Consider the following 17617-nt stretch of genomic DNA (forward strand, 5'->3'; position numbering starts at 1 on the left):
GGCAGCAGCAGCAGCAGCCTCCTCTTCCTGGTGGGTCAGAAGAGTTGATGACACTGGCAGAGCCACCGCGGGACTCAGTGACAGGTAAGCAGGGATTTTTGTGACAAAGCCTCCATTAATGACCTTGTCCATTGATGCTGAAATCTGATTGTTGACCTTATTAAACCTTAGTAAAAAAAGTAATTTAATGAAAGTGTTAATGTTTACATGGGTTTAAAAAGTTACAGCATCGATGTCTATGGTCTTTTATGTAAAGTTGTTATTGTTGTGGCTAATTTTGTGCAAATGGCCAGGTATTTTAATGTTATACACAAGAGCAGTTGCCAACAAAAGAGCACATAAATGCCAGAAAGTGACATCAAAACTATTGATATTGATTTAATTGATTAGGTGTGTATCCCCACAAATTAGAGGAAATCAAGGAACAGACAACAAACAATTATTACTGAAAATTTTTTTTAAGGCATAAAAAGAAATTAGCTGTGATGAAGGTCAGTGTTCAAGCTTCTCTTGTGTTCTGTAGCAGACTCTTCTTGAAGCATTCATGTTATCACAAATCAGGATCATAATCCAAACTCTTCTGTTTGTATTTGCCTGGTTCTTTTTTGGATGATGAGAGCTTTTGCAAAATGCTCTGTTTCAGCAAGCTTGAGCTGTCAGTGACAGAAGCAATAAAAATTTTGTCAAGACACACACTTTCCATTTTTCTAGAAATAAATTGAGGTTTATGATAGCATTACCAATTTTGCTGACCAGCCCTGTGTGTAACCATTTTTGAACGTTGGCAGATGCATCGCCACCCTCTCCTCCCCTGAGTGAGAATGCCAAAGGCTTCCTGGCCACACTAGAGCACAGCAGTGAGGAGGAGCTCACCCTGCACCTCCAGGACCGCATGCAGTTCAGCAAGGAAGCCATCGCCTGCTTAGTCTGTGTCTTTGACAGGCTGCACAGCTGCATCGACGACATGTGCAAGCAGGTCCAGGCTGCAGGTAACTAAGCAGACATGCTTATTAACTGACATGTGTATATAATAAGCCACTGGTATACACATACTGTATAAATAAGAAAGAGGAGCACCTTCAGCACCTTTTATATCCTACATTGAAACTAATTACTTGCCACTAAATGAGTTTTAAATGCTATTACTGAATTGTTGTTGTACATAAACATCGGCATAGTTTTCTTGACACCAGTCACCTCTGTTCTAATTCGACACTGCTAACTTGATCTTCATTGGCAGCATGTGAGGACGATAGCCAGTCTGACATTGTCAACATGAACCGCACTCTGCTGGATGAGAACTGTCGATTGCGAGACCTGGCCACTCTCCTGCAGGGCCGACACCACAAGATGTCCATGGAGGTACTGTTTGTGGGCATCGGCGTGTATGGTGAATGTTTGTGCATGTGTGTGGGTATGAGAGTGTTTGTCAGAGAAGTACATAGAAAATGTGAATGAGGAAAATTGTATGGCTGTGACTATTGTATGCATGTCACTGATAAAGTAGCTGTTGTCACGTGTTACTGTCCTGCAGTACAATGAGCTGGTAGACAAGGTGACCAGCGCAGAGACCAAGGTCTCTGAGATGGAGACAACAGTGGAGGACCTGCAGTGGGACATTGAGAAACTTCGCAACAGAGAACAAAAGCTCAACAAACACCTAGCAGAAGCCATGGAGCAGGTGCGTTTGACTGAATCTGTCTGTGTGTGCAACTTCTTTCTTCTGAAGTGTCTGTGCATGAGGCGTAGGCTTTTGTTTCTCTATACATGAGTTGACAACGATAAGATTCTAAGCATCAAACTGTGTCACGCCAGCTGCTCTTATTGATGCACATCCTGCTGTCAATGTGTGCATTGTTTTACCGGTCTTCATTAAATCAGGGTTTATTGTAGGAGTTTTGGTTTAGAATGCATTAGTTTTACCTAACAAACTGCAAACTGAATGTATATGGGTGTACTGTGTTGTTTTGTTGGGTTTTTTTGTTTTGTTTTGTTTTGCTTTGCTTTTTTTATGACCATTTGCTCTGTTTGTTGTCTGCAGCTAAAGTCTGGATACAGCAGCACTGGCAGCTCAGTTGGACTACCTGGAGGGCAGATTACACTGAACATTCAGAAGGTGAGCATTCATAGAAAGCACTCCTTGTTTTGTGTTATCAGTTTTGTGTAACGTTTATTTCTTTGCATGTAACTGAGTTTCAGATGTTCTTTGCACATTCTTCTTCCTGTAATGTGTCTTTGTTTTCATCTTAGTTTGAGAGTCTCAATGCAGAGTTGGAGCACAACCAGGAGTTAGCGAATAGCCGCATGGCAGAGTTGGAGAAACTGCAGGTGGAGCTTCAGGAGGCTGTGAGGGAGAGCGAAAAGCTCAAGGTGAAGATAAAGTATTTTGAGGGTAGAGTAGGATAGAAGTGTCCTTATACCTGGTAGGCAGGAACTTAATTTACATTGCCTGGGACCAGTATCTTTTAATCTATGAATGACAGAGTGTGGGTTCAGGTAATGTGGTAACAGATTTCCACTGTTCAGTCTTTGCTGTCATCTCAATCCACATCCTAATTTTTCAGATGGACTTGCGCAATATTCCAGAAGAGGTTGTGAAAGAGACTCTAGAGTACAAGTGTCTGCAGTCTCAGTTTTCTCTGCTGTATAATGAGTCGCTCGGGGTCAAAACCCAGCTGGATGAAGCACGTGCCCTCCTGCTCACTGCAAAGAACGCCCACCTCCGACAGATTGAGCACATGGAGGTAACTCTGAGGACATGTTTGTGTAATTGTATAACGTTGTTCCCATGAAGACAAACAAGCTTTACAAACAGAGAAAACGAGACATTCCTTGACTTTAGCCCGGTGGTGCAGTCCACAGTTTTGTGTTTATTGTTCAATTTATGTTTGTATTATTGCTGCTGCTTGGCAACAAAATCAACGTCTTGCTCTTTTTCAACTGTACAGAGTGATGAGCTGTCCCTTCAAAAGAAGTTGCGGACTGAAGTCATCCAGCTGGAGGATACCCTGGCCCAGGTGCGCAAAGAGTACGAGATGCTGCGTATTGAGTTTGAGCAGAACCTGGCAGCTAACGAACAAGCAGGTATCCTTTTCAAATGCACCCGCATATCAATCAAGAATTCTCTGAGAGGAAGAAGGAAAATGATGCCATAGTGTGGTGCATAATTATAAACCTGCCATTGATGTAACACCGTGCTTGATGCACTTTAAGGCTCAGTTATTAGATTAATATAAGCTATTATTTGTGAATTACAGTAATTTGAGGATGATGTTCGAGTGAATATTAAGCGACACACTCTTCAGCAGAGTAATACTTTTAATTATCTCTTAGCACAGCAAGAACGGTGCATATTATGTCACTTGTGTGCATTGTGCAGTTGAGTTTTTTTCTACAGTTCCAGATAATGTTGAATGACTCAAAACCAAACCACATACTGACTGTGCTCTGTGCATATCTGACTTTCATCGTCTGTGTCTCCTCTCTCAGGACCAATCAACAGGGAGATGCGACACTTGATCAGCAGTCTTCAGAACCACAACCTGCAGTTGAAAGGTGATGTGCAGCGCTATAAGAGGAAACTGCGGGAAACACAGATGGAGATCAATAAGGTAGATGGTGTGATTCAGTGTTAGTGTATGAGATTTAGAGGGCTGTTTCAAGCAAAACTGTATTTCAGTCAAGGAACATGAGTAATGACACATCGCTTCTAACGAGTTTCATTTCTAATTAGTATCAAGTAATAGTAATTTGCTTTATCGACAGTTGCGTTGTCAGAGCGGCGACGCAGGGGTTCTGATTCTAGAGGAGACGACGAGTGATGGTATCGATGTGAAAAAAGAGGAGGATGAGGACCAGGAGGAGGAGGAGGAGAGGAGGAAGGAACTGGAGAGACAGCGGGCCAGGGAGAGAGAGAGGGAGAGGGAGGCTGAACGAGAGCGAGAGAGGGAGCGAGAAAGAGAAAGGCAACGCAGTGATGAGCTGAAGAGGAAAGACTCAGACACACTGAAGATGCTCAGAATCGAACTCAAGTACGCACCGCTTTCCCTTAACTCCTCTGTCATTTCTTATAAAAAGTTTTTTGGTCTTAGCATTAAAACACTGTTCTTTGCATGATTCAGAATTTCATATTTGAGTAGTAGCAGTAGGTACTTTTGTGGAGTGTAGAAGCCTGACATCACCACTTCCCAGAGACCAAAAGTCTCAGCCTGTTCTGTATTGTATAGTTAGTAGCTGCTTTTGCTTTGATCTGCAGGGTCTTAGTGTTCTGTTTTACCAGCATCATTGCCATTAAGGAAGCATGTTAGACACATTCTACTAGGGCTGCACAGTGAATTGTTTTTCAGCCACGATTCAGACCCCTATGTGATCTCAGTCTCATGTGACAATAATTCTGCCATGTTAGCTTTAATGGAGTTGTTATACATCAAACCAAGTGCTCCCTTTTCCTGCTAAGCTGCATTAACCACTAACAGGAATACACATGTTAGCTTTAATGGAGTTGTTATACATCAAACCAAGTGCTCCCTTTTCCTGCTAAGCTGCATTAACCACTAACAGGAATACACTACAGGAAGAGAAGACTGATTCAAAAACACATTCAAATCCAACATGTTTGATGTGGTCTGCCCTATACATGGCGGAATCATTATATGAGACAGATTGCATAGGGATATATATCAAGCTCAAAAAAGAAGATTAATCGTGCAGCCCTACATTCAGCCAACCACACTGATGTGTTTGGTTATGTTAATGTAATCTCGTCTTTTCTAACTCATCAGGAAAGCCCAGGAGTCCCAGAAAGAGATGAAGCTCTTGTTGGACATGTATAAGTCTGCTCCAAAGGAGCAGAGGGACAAAGTGCAGCTCATGGCAGCTGAACGCAAATCTAAAGCTGAGGTTTGTTCTTTGGGGCCATGGAGCCTTCTCTCAATGTTTCTTGCATGTGTCAAAAAGCTTGAAGTGTTAATGAAACATAAGTTTTAAGTTACATACAGTGGCCTTCCAACTTCTTGAACCAGGTGGATGAGTTGAGGATGAGGGTGCGAGAGCTAGAGGAGAGGGAGAGGAAGGAAAGCAAAAAGCTGGCTGATGAAGATGCCCTCAGGAAGATCAGAGTTGCAGAGGAGACCATCGAGCATTTGCAGAAGAAACTTGCTGCCACTAAACAGGTATCTGTGTGGTTTGTTTTCTCAGACATACAAGAGTATACAGGTGAAGCTGGAGCTTGGGCATGAGGCCAAGCACGTGTACATACTTCTGCTTTTTTTTTTTTTTTTACATTTGTGTTTAAATGACAGTGTAAAGAGATGGGAAATATGGGGAAAGAGCAGGACATGACACTTATACTTTAACAGAGAAGAAAGATTCAGCAGCGGTCAGAGTCTACACTGTGTGTAATGTTCAAAAAATGGCACTTGACAGCTTTTACTCTAAAGGTTTTTAAATGCAGCCTATATACAGGCATTTGTTTTACAGTTGGTCATAGCAGCAGACTGACAAATGGTTGACCAGATTTGAATTTCTGTGACTTTTTAAATAAGTTAAGATTTTCAAAGCAGCAAGAAATGAGACATGACCTACTGGGACTGCACCAGATATGAATATAAAGAAGCCAGCTGTGTTAAGAATGAGAGTGGTGCAATGAGTGTTACATTTGCCTAAGAAAGAGGGTTTACTAATCTTAGACCACCAAATAGGAATTGAAAGCTGATGCTGTGGCCTGATATTTAAATCTGATCGGCTGCTTCACTTCTTGCCAGTCTGTTAGTAAAGTTGATAAGATTGTTGTTGCTTATAGTAGCACATAGGGAACAATGTTGTAGTTTCTATCTGATCATCTCTTAAGATGTCATCATGGCAGCGGCAACATAAGTTAAAAACATCTTTGCTGATTTAACAACTTTGTAAAAGAGGATTTAACAGTAAAGTCAAATTTGTAGCACAGAAAACAAACCAGGTATTGTTGCACCTTAAGATGGATAATCATAAACAGGCCAATAAAGGAGTAATGCAAATAATCACATAATATGATGTAGATGTCGATTCTTTTTGAATCTGTAAAAATGAAAATAAATTGCCTTAATGTTTTGCAAACTTTTTTCTTTCATATACAAGTTTAGTTATTTTCAGTTCAGTGGCTTCGGTATTTACGTATATGAATATCATTTTGCATGAGTGACTGCAAATGGTGATGAAATGATGCCCCATCTGCTTTTAAAACCGGAGTCCAGGGGCAACAGCAGAGACACTGTCTTTGATGGCTGACACCTGTGTGTCTCTTGAGGAGGAGGAAGCCCTGCTGAGCGAGATGGATGTGACCGGCCAGGCCTTCGAGGATATGCAGGAGCAGAACAGCCGGTTATTGCAGCAGTTGCGGGAGAAGGACGATGCCAATTTCAAGCTGATGAGTGAGCGAATCAAATCTAACCAGATCTACAAGCTGCTGAAAGAGGAGAAGGAGGAGCTGGCTGACCAAGTTCTCGCATTCAAAACCCAGGTGAAGATGAACAACTTCAGCTGGAAATGCAGTATTGATGGGTTTCATTGTGCCAGGGCGCTAAAGTATCAACTGATTACTGTTGCTGCCTCCCTCAGGTTGATGCCCAGCTGCTGGTTGTGCAGAAGTTGGAAGAAAAAGAGGGTGTCCTGCAGAGCACGCTGGCCACTCTGGAAAAAGAGCTGGCTGTCCGGACACAAGCTCTAGAACTCAACAAGAGGAAGGTGAGGAGAGATAGACTGAGTCACACTGTCTGGTTGTGCACCTCAGATTTACCAATGTTGGATGATTTGTTTGCTGCCAGATTTCTGTTATCATAACTAGGAAATGCAGAGGATCTGGATAATATGCTAAAAGTTATACTTTTGCATATTTTGGTGTGTTCAGGTGCTTGTGAAGTTGTGATTTACTTCAGCGGAAATTACAAATGTATGGTACGCAGTGGAAAATGCTTGTCAGAGATGGAAAATATACAAAAAGCTGGTGTTTAAGTTAGTACCTGACTGAATCTCTTAAGCTGAAGCACAAAGTGACTCATAATGTCAGGTTTTATGACTTACTGTACCAGCACCAACACATTATAGCTCAGGAATTTCGTCACTGGGTGTTTTTTTTATTGACTGTGTCCGGTTCCTTCCCTGCTGCAGGCGGTGGAGGCTGCCCAGTTGGCAGAGGACCTGAAGGTGCAGCTGGAGCACACGCAGGCCAAGCTTAAGGAGATCCAGGTCTCTGTGGCTGAGAACCGCACTGCCCGGGAGAGGGAGAGCAGCAACCTGAAACGAGCACAGGTACGTTATTTTTCAGTGTTGGCGATACCACAACAAAAACTCTTTCCAAACTCTCACAAGCGAAGTTCTGATTGGAAGATTGCATCTGGTGTCTGTGTTGCATGGGTTTTTTCCTGATGCCTCCCAGGAGGATCTGTCCAGGCTGAGACGGAAGTTGGAGAAACAGAAGAAGGTGGAGGTTTACTCTGATGCTGATGAGATCCTGCAGGAGGAGATCAACCAGTACAAGGTGAGAAAAAGAGGACATTGTTTTTGTGCAGAGAAATTTATGACTTTGATTTAACCCTGTTAGTGACTTAAGGGAATTACAAAAACACCCACAACGTTTGGCAGAATCTAAAGTAGACTGTTACTGACAGAAATACAACTGTCTATTGAAAAAGTTATATGTTGTAATGCAAAATACTAAAGCTTGTAATTAGTTGACTACCAGCCAGTAATGGCAGTTCTTCTTTTGTGAGTATGGGCCAGAAAGTGAGCTCAAACCTCTACAGATATAATGATCTCCTTGTTCTTTGAGGATGTCAAGAATCTTACTTGTTACACCCTCTAATTTCTGCCATAAAATGACCAGAGCTGATAATAAGTTTGACAAGTTGGCATTTGGTCCATTTAACAGTGTATTTATCTGCCTCCAGGCCAAGCTACGATGCCCCTGCTGCAACACACGAGACAAGGAGACGGTGCTCACAAAGTGTTTCCACGTGTTCTGCTACGAGTGTCTGAAGATGCGGTATGACACCCGACAGAGGAAATGCCCCAAGTGCAACTGTGCCTTCGGAGCCAACGATTTCCACCGCATCTACATCACCTAATTCATATAGAGGTTTGACAAAAGAAAGCAGTAGACAGAACCAAAGCAAAGAAAAGAATAGAGAAAAGACAAAGGAACTGAAGATCCATTCAGAGGCAGAGATATTGGGGATAACAATATATTTCCCCATTTTAACGTTTCTATGGAAAGACTTGTTTCCCTCATCATTGCCAGCTGGTGATTAATTTGGTGACCAAACGGATAGTGACACATCTGACTGAGTGTGTTGTGCTGTAGTTAATAAACACAGTTGTTTGTGCACGTTGTGACATTCTTTCATGCTGAGCTGCTCTGTGCTGTTTTTCTGTCTTTGCCATTTTTGCCACGTAAAACTTTCTCTCTTTTGACAAACTGGGTCCACTTTAGCGTACTGAAGAGCCTGGAACTGCAGTGGTATATGGCTGAGCTTCTCAAAGCATTTCTTTGCCCTTCTGGTTTTGGAAATCCTTTAAAATCAGTGAAGCTGAAATCTAAACTTCAAAATTAAAAGAAGCCATCCTTTGCAGACTTGAGGATTACATGTGTAAAAGAAAATATGTTTCTAATATATAAAGTGCAACAGCCCACGGTGGTGTAACTTCTTTGCTTAACCTATAGTATTAACAATGTCTGAGAGACATCAGCTAGTTTGGCACTCAGTCAGTACATACAGGAGTGTTTGGATCACCTTAGGCAAAGTCCTGTGTGTGTGTTCATCTTGTTGCCATGGTTCCCACTGGAGAGTTTAACACAACATCTGTAGCTTATAGTGCCTCATTACTGATGAAATCACTCCACTGGAAAGTCGGCTCATATGGGTGTCCTCAGTGTGCTGTGCTGATCCAGGTCCTCTTTCCTGCTTTCCTAAGGGTTAGCCGTGGCAGACGAGTACAAAAACATCTGTTTGAGAACATGCTTCTGGCCTAATTGTGCCAATGAAACCCCCCCTTTTTCTCTGTTCTGATGCTATGAGGTATTTACTGGGGAGTTGGTTACCGTCTGTTTGACGTTAGTGCTTGTGAGAAAGGCAGTTCACACCATGGAGTGCGCATAAAACATTCCAGGCTGCAGAGAAAAACACTGAAAGCATAGAGGGAAAAAAGGTTTATCGGGCATTTGGGAATAGTTAACTCGGAGTCCCCTGCAGGAATTGGCTGTAATGTTGGCAAACATAAGAATAGTTTTATTGTTATAATCCATAGGCAGTGGCTTACCCATGAAAGTGTGTAACCTGTCATAGATAAATTAATGAGTTTCACTTTGCTAAGTGATGAATTTGTATGCCACAGAGCACAGATGTTGTAGTAACTGACAGTCTTCATTAAAGTTTGAGACAAAGCTTTGACTAGGGCTAACCTGAGAGCACTCCAGGCATGTGTCCACTGGCTTTGTTATTGCATACTTGTGCGGTAGCAGCAAGCTACACCCAGCCCTAGATGTTAACACCACCCCGCCTTAGGGACAATCACTATCCAAATGTCAGCTAGCAAAAGTAAGATCATCACAGATTTATATACATATATACCTGCAAAATGCATTTCAGTAGAGAAAGGTAAAGCTGATCTAACCTGAACCTTGAGCAGACGTTCCCAGAAACTTAAAAAGCAGGTAATATTTAGTGAATGTCATCTGGTTTTGTCTAAGTCCTGTTTTTCTGTGCATGGGACCCCGACTCATGCCAGAGAGTTGTGTTTTTTGGCAAGAGACGAGCAAATGACGTCGACAGGCGTGGTAATAACAATGAGAACACTATTAAGTCCAGACTGCACAGACTCTCTGCTAGAAATGTGGAGAAAGGGGGGGGGGGGACCAATGCGGAAAAAGGGGGGGGGGGACCATATAAGGTGTGGCCATAAAATAAGAAATGTATATATTGGAAGTCTCATACCTGGGGTGGTTAAGTTGAAACTTTCACTTGAACTGAAACAAATGAAACCACATACTATGGTAGTGAAGTTTCCTGTGAGTCGTGGTGTGCGCGCAGACAATCTAAGCAGTACAGTACATAGGAAATGACTCATAGGAGTTGAACTGTTAGCGTGGGTGTGTGCGCTATTAAAACAAGGCGCAGACTCCTCCGGGTGACTCATTCTGATGCTCGCTTTTCCATGCTGAAAACCAGCACGGATTGCTAATCAGATGAACTTTCGGGAATTGTGTAGCCGACAGCGAGCAGCTTTTTACCCGCAGACATCATGGCTTCAAACGCTCTCTGCGCACTCTGCGGACTTATTATAGCGGCAGTGACCAATTTCTATGGTGTGAGCGCTCAAAGAAGTAAGTCAAATTAAGGTGTTTTCTTCTAAACAAAAATTCAAGTTGTATGTATAAGTGTATAACCTCAACTCTTTTTCACGCGACGCAGTGATCACATTGCTTGTCTTTACATGTTGAGCTTTAATTTGTGGGAACTGTTGATGTCCATGTTATCTGTGAGTCCCGTGGTCTGGACTCCCTCTAATGGAGTCAGATCGTGTCTCTGCTTACAGAGCCGCTTCCTTTACCAGCTGCATTTACCACCGGTTCCGCATTCCGATCGCCTTATTTCACCCCATCCAACCGTGCCACTGGATAAGAAGGACAGGCCACATGGAAAGCGTAAATTGCCGGTGTCCATTTTGCGCAAAATGCGTGTTTTATCATTCCACAAAAAAGAGCTTTGGAGCTTGTTTCCACAGCACACTGAACTTTGGAGTTTGACCTTCACAGACTCTGATCATTGCCTCAGGCATTAAAGTTACCATATGGTTTTTAATAAGCTAAACTGAAAAACATGTTTGATCTAGACTCTATCTGTGAGAAGTCATCTTTACATCTGAACGTCAGCTGTTGGTCCACCCACTCCCTCCCAGCGGTTTATGACAAAATAGAGGACCCCCACACCCAAAAAAAACACTCTTCATCAGACTAGGTGCTCACATTTGCCAAAGTGCTTTGGTCAAGAGCCCAAAATTTGCTTGAAACATTTTCTTGTTTCCCACATTTTTCACATGCTGAATCTGAAGACTGATGACAGTCCCTGTTGCTTCTTACTACTAAATTATAATGCTCTATGATGGGGGATGTTGCAGTTCATGAATAAGCAAAAAGGTCTAGTAACTAATTAGATTTAATCACAAAAAATCCCACTGACACCCCCAAAAGAATAATTTCTTCCTTAAACTTTAATTTGGGTTGAGAAACATAGCTGCAATGTTATCTATTTAATCAGCAGTTTCAGTCTAGGTTCAGCAACCTTGATGTGGTTTGCATATAGGTCAGCCAGCAGTCAAGGTTCAGTTCCTTTCGGTGACTTTTTGAACTCTTGAGCGTGGGTCCAGCTGGATTTTGTGGATGATGCAGGGCTGAAATCATCCAAAGAAATACTTACAAGAGCTGTGACCACAGCTATAAAATGAGTCAGTCCAGCTCTGCAGGCAGGTTGGAGGATGAAGAGTCTCTAATGGCCTGAGCATGTGATTGTAGAAGAACCAGTCATGGGAAGTCATAATACTGACATGTCCTGTGTAGTTTGACTCTTACAACCTGATGTTTAAGGCTTCTTCTGGATGTATTCTGGTTTAGAGTGATCAGATAAAATCTGTGAATCTAAAACCCAGGCATTGGTGGATTTGACTCATCCAAGGAAAACAGCTTTCCTCCATCTCTTCCTACCTGCATGATTAGTTGATTAAAAAGGTGCTCCCATAAATTAGCATTGCACTTCCATTAAGTTGCTGAACACACAAGAGCCAGATTAAAAAGAATGATCAAAATCAAAGCAGCAGAGGCCAAGATATTCTGAATTTTACCCACGACATGGCTCAGCTCGAATCTTGCATTTCCCACAATGCAACCCAGTATTATCTTGTGTTACACCCATCCACATTTTTCAAACTCCAGGCTTCCAGTTTGTAATTGTGAAAAATAAAAAAAGTTTAATAAAGGCTGTATATAAGAAATAACCCTGATGACATCACTATAACATCATCAGAGGTATTAATTGGCTTAACTGATTAATTGTAGAAAACATTTTCCAATATGAAACACTGGCAAGTTTTAGTTTCTCAGTTGTAAGTTTGTCCTTTTCTTTATCTTCAGTGACAGGAAGTGAAAAATCTTTAGGTTTTTGGACCATTGGTCCAAAAGGAAACTGTTTCTGTGATTGAACTTTTTATATTAACTATTTAAGGAAACATTTTAAGAAGCACATTTTCCTGATAATGCTTATTTCTAATACTTCAGTGAGGTTCTGAATGCAGGATATTAGCTTTTTTTTTTTTGTTTTACCGAAAAATCTTCCATCAGAGAAACTTGACACATAGCTTTTTTTGATACATTGTGTGCAGCAAACCTGTTATTTTCATTTACAGTGAACTAAGGAAGATGACCATCCAGATATCTAAAAGTTCTTTCTTAGTATCATTTATCTGTAAGCCTGACATTGCCTGGTACTATTTCTAGTTTCATTTTACAAGCTTGTCTTTGCATTGCAATTCAGTTTTGAAGCGTGTCAGCTCCTTGAGGTCACAATATTCATTAACTGCTGGCGTTGTAACTGAAGCAGTTGCAGTTTCCAACGTATTCAATTAACTGCTTTTGTTTAATGTCAAACAGAGAGAGCTTTCGCACTGATGATAAAAGCAAACAGTTTACAAATGGAAGTTACTACAAATGATGACTCACTATACTGTATGTCCAGGGTGGTTACTTTTTATACTGTGGACACAAATGAAGTTGTCATACATACATGTGTGACACTGAGAAGGAAGAAAAATAGTTTTGTTTGTCAAATATCTGTAGCCTGTTTCCATGTTGTGTTGTCTGTGGTATGGATTTGTCTGGTATGATTCATTCATTTATTAGGTTGACTTTGTGTGGGACTATTGTTCTTTACAAATCGTTTTCCAGTTTGATGTCATAGTCAGTATTCACTACTTCATGCACGACCTTGGGGTATTAATGCATACGTGTTTCTTAACCAAAGCCAGGATGTTAGCCCCACAGAGAAAACCACACGCTATTAAAACACTGCAACAGTCTACACTCAGATTGCATCTTCAAGCTTTGTGAAGTGCACTACTTTAATTGTTCAGCTCTCTGGCTGCCATGTAAAGAGATGAAGCTTTCTATTGCATCCACAGAAGTAGACATTTTCTCTGAGTGCAACCACTGTGAACAGCTCTGTCTCACAGACACATTCATTTATTCTTTGGAAGTCTCACATACACACAGAAGCAAAACAATTAGGCGGAAGACCTCATGAAAACATCCTGCTCCTCACACCCTGCTTGTCTGCTCTTGCACCCAGAGTCACTCAGTAACTCGTTCTCATTGCAGTTAAATTACATCAGCAGTCTGACTCAAAGGAATTTCCCAAATTCATTTTATGAGAAGAGGAAAACCACACTCAAACCTGTGTTAACGGATTCCAGCTGAACTACCACCTGATTATGCTTCATTTAATTTTTTTATTACAGAGTTGGGTAATTGTGGATTTCTAAAATGTCAGTCTCTGTTATTACCACAAGGTCATAATATTTCATAGGCTTGAACAGTGTTAAATACTTCATAAATCGTAAACAAAGTTTTGCTCTGGAAGTACTCACAAACCCTCCAGGGCCCAGCTCTGGTGCTTCCCAGTGACTGAGTTATAAGTGTCATGATAACTGAGCTGTTTCTCTGTGTGCAGGTCAATGTGGCAGCTCGGAGTTTTGGAACTCAGATTTGGATGTTTGCGTGGCGTGTGCATCATGCAAGCAGTATCCAAAGACCCCATCATGCAACACATGTAAGATTCAGACTTTTAAAATGTTAAGTACTCTCTGCCATTGCTAATTCATTTGTGTGTATAATTTTATTTTCAGGTTTTCAGGTTAAGTTTCTGTTGTATCGATAGGTAAACCTGTGGAGGACACGCCTGATGTGTGGAAACTGGCTGCCATTACTAGTTTCTCGGTGCTGGCTGTTGTGCTGGTTGGTGCTGCTTTAATTATCGGGGTCATGGTGCACCGACGCAAGTCACATAAAAGACCTCTCCGTGGTAAGATCAGTGCATCAGCTGCCATTCTTGGGCAAACGTTTTATTTTTGAGCCAAAATCACAAATAATATCAAGTGAGACTCTGTGCTTAAAAGTATTTTTACTGTCAGCCTAAAATGATATGTTTTGTATTAGTTTCTTACACTGCATAATGTTTGCTTTTTTGACTATTGTATCAGAGGTGGCAACAACATATGTAAACGGAAACATGTTCCCTGTGACAACATGAAGTAAATTCAAGGCTAATAGGGAGGAGACAAAGATTACTTTGGTTCAGTGTGTTTTTCCTGTAAAAATCCTTTGCAGCAGTGTCACACATTATCACAAATGGCACAAACAGTCCTTATCTTTGCTTGGTGAGGATAGGGTTCAGGGATGCTCTGTGTTAAAGGCAGGTTAGGTCTGGAAAATGGTGTTGCTTATTGTGGGGCTCTGAAGATATATGACGGCATGACCTGACACCCCACTCTTTGAGGCCAAATAATGGGAAGCAGAGGTCTGGAGAGTTATCTGGTGAGGTATTTGAAATGTTTAGTGGTTAGAACAGCAGTTGACATGTCTGCTGGTGCTAGTGACTGTTTGGGAACAATTAGCCTGAGTAGATGCAGGGTGTTGTGGGTGTGTGGGTGCAGGTTGTGGGGGGGGGGGGTGTTGGGTCACTGCTGAGCCTTCTTCAGACACCAGTTAGTGAAGTTAGTGAGAGGGTGCCCACCTGATGATGAAGACTTTCCTTCACTCCTACACCCACACAGAACCTGTATTGGTGTTGATGATAGTATAGTTACAGACTCGCTGAATTTGTTAATAGTTTTCTTTTGTTAGACAATCTTGGTAGAACTGTGTCAGTGCTTGGACAACTGAGCTGACCCGGCTCTCAGAGGTGATCGCCATTACAAGCCAGCTGGACCAGCCACTGCTTAACCTGAGCAAATACAATGCAGATGCTGTGTCAGGCCACATCTCTGCTCTTTGCTTGGGTGAGGACAGAATTCAGGAGTGTTTTATTTTAAAGGTAGGCCAGGTCTGTGGCGCTCTAAAGATTTATGAAGGCAAGGCCCAACATCCCCCTCTTTGGGGTCAAATAATGGGTAAACATCATTTAACTTGTTTACTGAACTTCCATATGAATGCTCTCCTATTCTTTGGCACATTTCATTGTGTATTATTGACTGCTAGATACAAAATAATAAACTGATCATATGTTTCTTTTTGTAATTTGTTTTACAGAGCCCATTGAAGAAACTGCGGGGCCACTATATCAAGCTTAAACATTTCAGTAAGTATAATTTTCCCTTTGTCACAACCAGATTTAGCCCAGTATATGAATTTGAATGAAAATCTGAGCAGAGTGGATTTGATTTAATTCATCCAGTCTGTAAAACCTGCTACTCAACAGTATGAACTGCATTAGCTTAACATGAAATGTTACATGTTTTATAGTTTGGCTGTGCAAAAATAAAATAAACCAAATTCACGTAGCTGTTGAAATGTACTAGAAAAGATTTGGCGTGTATTATAATACAAGGCTCTTGCACTTCAGAAAGTCTCCTAGTCAGGTACTCTGGTTAAATAAAACTAAAAAGAATAAATTCTATTAATTTTTGGGATAGAAATGCTTAGACGTCAACAGCAGCAGACTCTGTCATAACTTAATGTTAGTCATACATGCAAGTCTAACTTTAACTGTGTGTTTTTTGAATATGAATGTAAAGAGAACTGAATCATTGTCATGGCCTCCACAGCCTCATCTTCCTCTGGAAACAGATGTGACAGAACCAACAAGTGACTGGTGCAGACGTTGAAGCCTCTGGACCATGAACTATAGACTCTGACTGCAGGGTAGCCCTTGACCAGAATCTGACTATTTTAATTTATTAGACTGTTCAGTGAAGAGGCTTGCTCAGTTCTCACGCTCAGTGTAGGTCCCGTGTGACTGCAGGACTTACAACGAGCGACTCTCACACCTCAGTAGGAATAGTAACAACATTATACTAGAGTTTTATCATTGTCACCTGTGCCTTTACTCCACTTAAATGAGAGTTTGATCTGGAAGACTTCTGTGAGTTTGCAGATGTTTGAATCAGAAATAAGATAGAACAACAGTCCTTTAAAAAAAACAGCAGGACTCCTTTGAATGTAAGACAGCTACTGCTGCCTGCTGGGCTGCAGTTCGATCCCCTGCTATTCTGCAGGGTTTAACGGGGTCTCTCTGCTGGTCATTTACCACAGCAACCTCAAAAAATACACCACAGGGGAGTAGACGGCCAGTTAAGCACATTAAGGCCATTTGAATGTAGCTACTTATAGGTGGAAAGTATTTTATAGTCTTTGTCCCTGGTAGTACCTCCACATACCTTTTTCTTAGTAGCCTAAAACAGTGATAAAGCTGACTCAGTGAACTGCACTCATGCACTGTTACTGGGTCTCCTGAAACCAACACAGACCCTTTATTTCAGGTATTACAATAGTTTATCTGTTTAAATGTTACTGAGTTTTAAGAGATGTTAGCTTGAGTTTTCTCTATTACAACTCCAGAATCTCCAGAAGTTACCATCCCAACGTCTGTGGGGTGGGATGTTTGAAACACTAGACACACAATCCCAAACTGATAACATGTGGGAATGTTACAAGGAATGTACTGACGAAAATTTCACCTACAGCGTTTTAGGTGGAGCAAACACAACGCTTGCTAACTCTGACCTGTCAAATTCCTTCAGATCAGCATGTCTAGATGACTTTTTGTAATGTTGTGGCCTTTGAAACAGTTGCAATCACAGAGGGCAAGTTTGTATAGTTTTTCAGATTTTGTCATAGAAAATGTTTTTATCTTCAAATCATCATGTGGTTATTGCGAATTTTTGCGTCAGGTCCTATTTCCAATCTGTCTTCCTAAGGGTATACATCTTGCCCTTTGGCAACAAATTTTAGATATCACCTGATTTTTTTTCCTTTTAGTTTTTTAGACTTTTCTATTATTTATTTTTAAGTATCTTGCAGTGTTATGTTACATTAACTGCAAGGGACAAGCACATTTTTAACGGGACTCCAGTGAAGATTTTTGTTAAACTTCCACCAGGCCAGACAGTGATGTTACTAAGCAATAACTAACATCTTCTGCATATTTCTTGCTATATATTTCTTACCTTGCTTTCTACTTGTATATACTGTACATGCACTGGCTTCTTTTACTTAATTCAATTTTAAAAACTGTGTGCCAAATGTATTTTCACAATAAAACTGACAATTTTCATTAGTAATACAAGGTGTTTTCATCAGTTGTAAAAATATGGACAAGAAACAAACAGGTTGTATTTTCCGAGACTTTTAATGCAACTAGTTTTTAATCAATAATTTGCTTAAATTCTAAACTAAGTTCTAACAAAGAAGTAAAAATCTACACCTCAGAGTGACAAAATAGTTATATAAATATGAATTAGCCTAAATACTGAGTGGACATTTTTTAAATCCAAAATCCAATCAATCAGAACATGTGGTATATGCTTTTTATTTCAGCTC

At 41.0% G+C, this 17617-nt stretch overlaps 2 protein-coding genes across 4 annotated transcripts in view; both read left to right on the top strand.

The window, feature by feature from the left end:
• The window catches only part of rnf40 (ring finger protein 40), a 10071-nt gene extending 1709 nt beyond the window's left edge, over positions 1-8362 (top strand). Inside the window, exons 5-21 of one of the 2 annotated variants that reach the window (XM_020606357.1) lie at positions 1-84; positions 789-989; positions 1241-1362; positions 1535-1681; positions 2042-2116; positions 2251-2370; positions 2565-2744; positions 2949-3084; positions 3490-3611; positions 3766-4031; positions 4782-4899; positions 5022-5171; positions 6287-6499; positions 6598-6723; positions 7147-7287; positions 7415-7516; positions 7926-8362. The exon at positions 1-84 is cut by the window's left edge and continues 22 nt beyond it. In XM_020606357.1, the coding sequence (XP_020462013.1) occupies positions 1-84; positions 789-989; positions 1241-1362; positions 1535-1681; positions 2042-2116; positions 2251-2370; positions 2565-2744; positions 2949-3084; positions 3490-3611; positions 3766-4031; positions 4782-4899; positions 5022-5171; positions 6287-6499; positions 6598-6723; positions 7147-7287; positions 7415-7516; positions 7926-8102 (2480 nt within the window). In that variant the 3' untranslated portion in view covers positions 8103-8362. The remainder of the gene's footprint in view (positions 85-788; positions 990-1240; positions 1363-1534; positions 1682-2041; positions 2117-2250; positions 2371-2564; positions 2745-2948; positions 3085-3489; positions 3612-3765; positions 4032-4781; positions 4900-5021; positions 5172-6286; positions 6500-6597; positions 6724-7146; positions 7288-7414; positions 7517-7925) is intronic. The other variant, XM_020606356.1, reaches the window with a different exon arrangement.
• Positions 8363-10036: 1674 nt separating this feature from the next.
• The window catches only part of si:rp71-1c10.7 (tumor necrosis factor receptor superfamily member 12A), an 11916-nt gene continuing 4335 nt past the window's right edge, over positions 10037-17617 (top strand). Inside the window, exons 1-5 of one of the 2 annotated variants that reach the window (XM_020606146.1) lie at positions 10040-10357; positions 13752-13850; positions 13959-14102; positions 15329-15377; positions 15844-16205. In XM_020606146.1, coding sequence (XP_020461802.1) covers positions 10276-10357; positions 13752-13850; positions 13959-14102; positions 15329-15369 — 366 coding nt within the window. In that variant the 5' untranslated portion in view covers positions 10040-10275 and the 3' untranslated portion in view covers positions 15370-15377; positions 15844-16205. Of the gene's footprint in view, positions 10358-13751; positions 13851-13958; positions 14103-15328; positions 15378-15843; positions 16206-17617 lie in introns of those variants that run through there. The other variant, XM_020606147.1, reaches the window with a different exon arrangement.

This window comes from Monopterus albus, unplaced genomic scaffold (genome assembly GCF_001952655.1).
Source record: "Monopterus albus unplaced genomic scaffold, M_albus_1.0 scaffold76.1, whole genome shotgun sequence".
Lineage (NCBI taxonomy): Eukaryota > Metazoa > Chordata > Actinopteri > Synbranchiformes > Synbranchidae > Monopterus > Monopterus albus.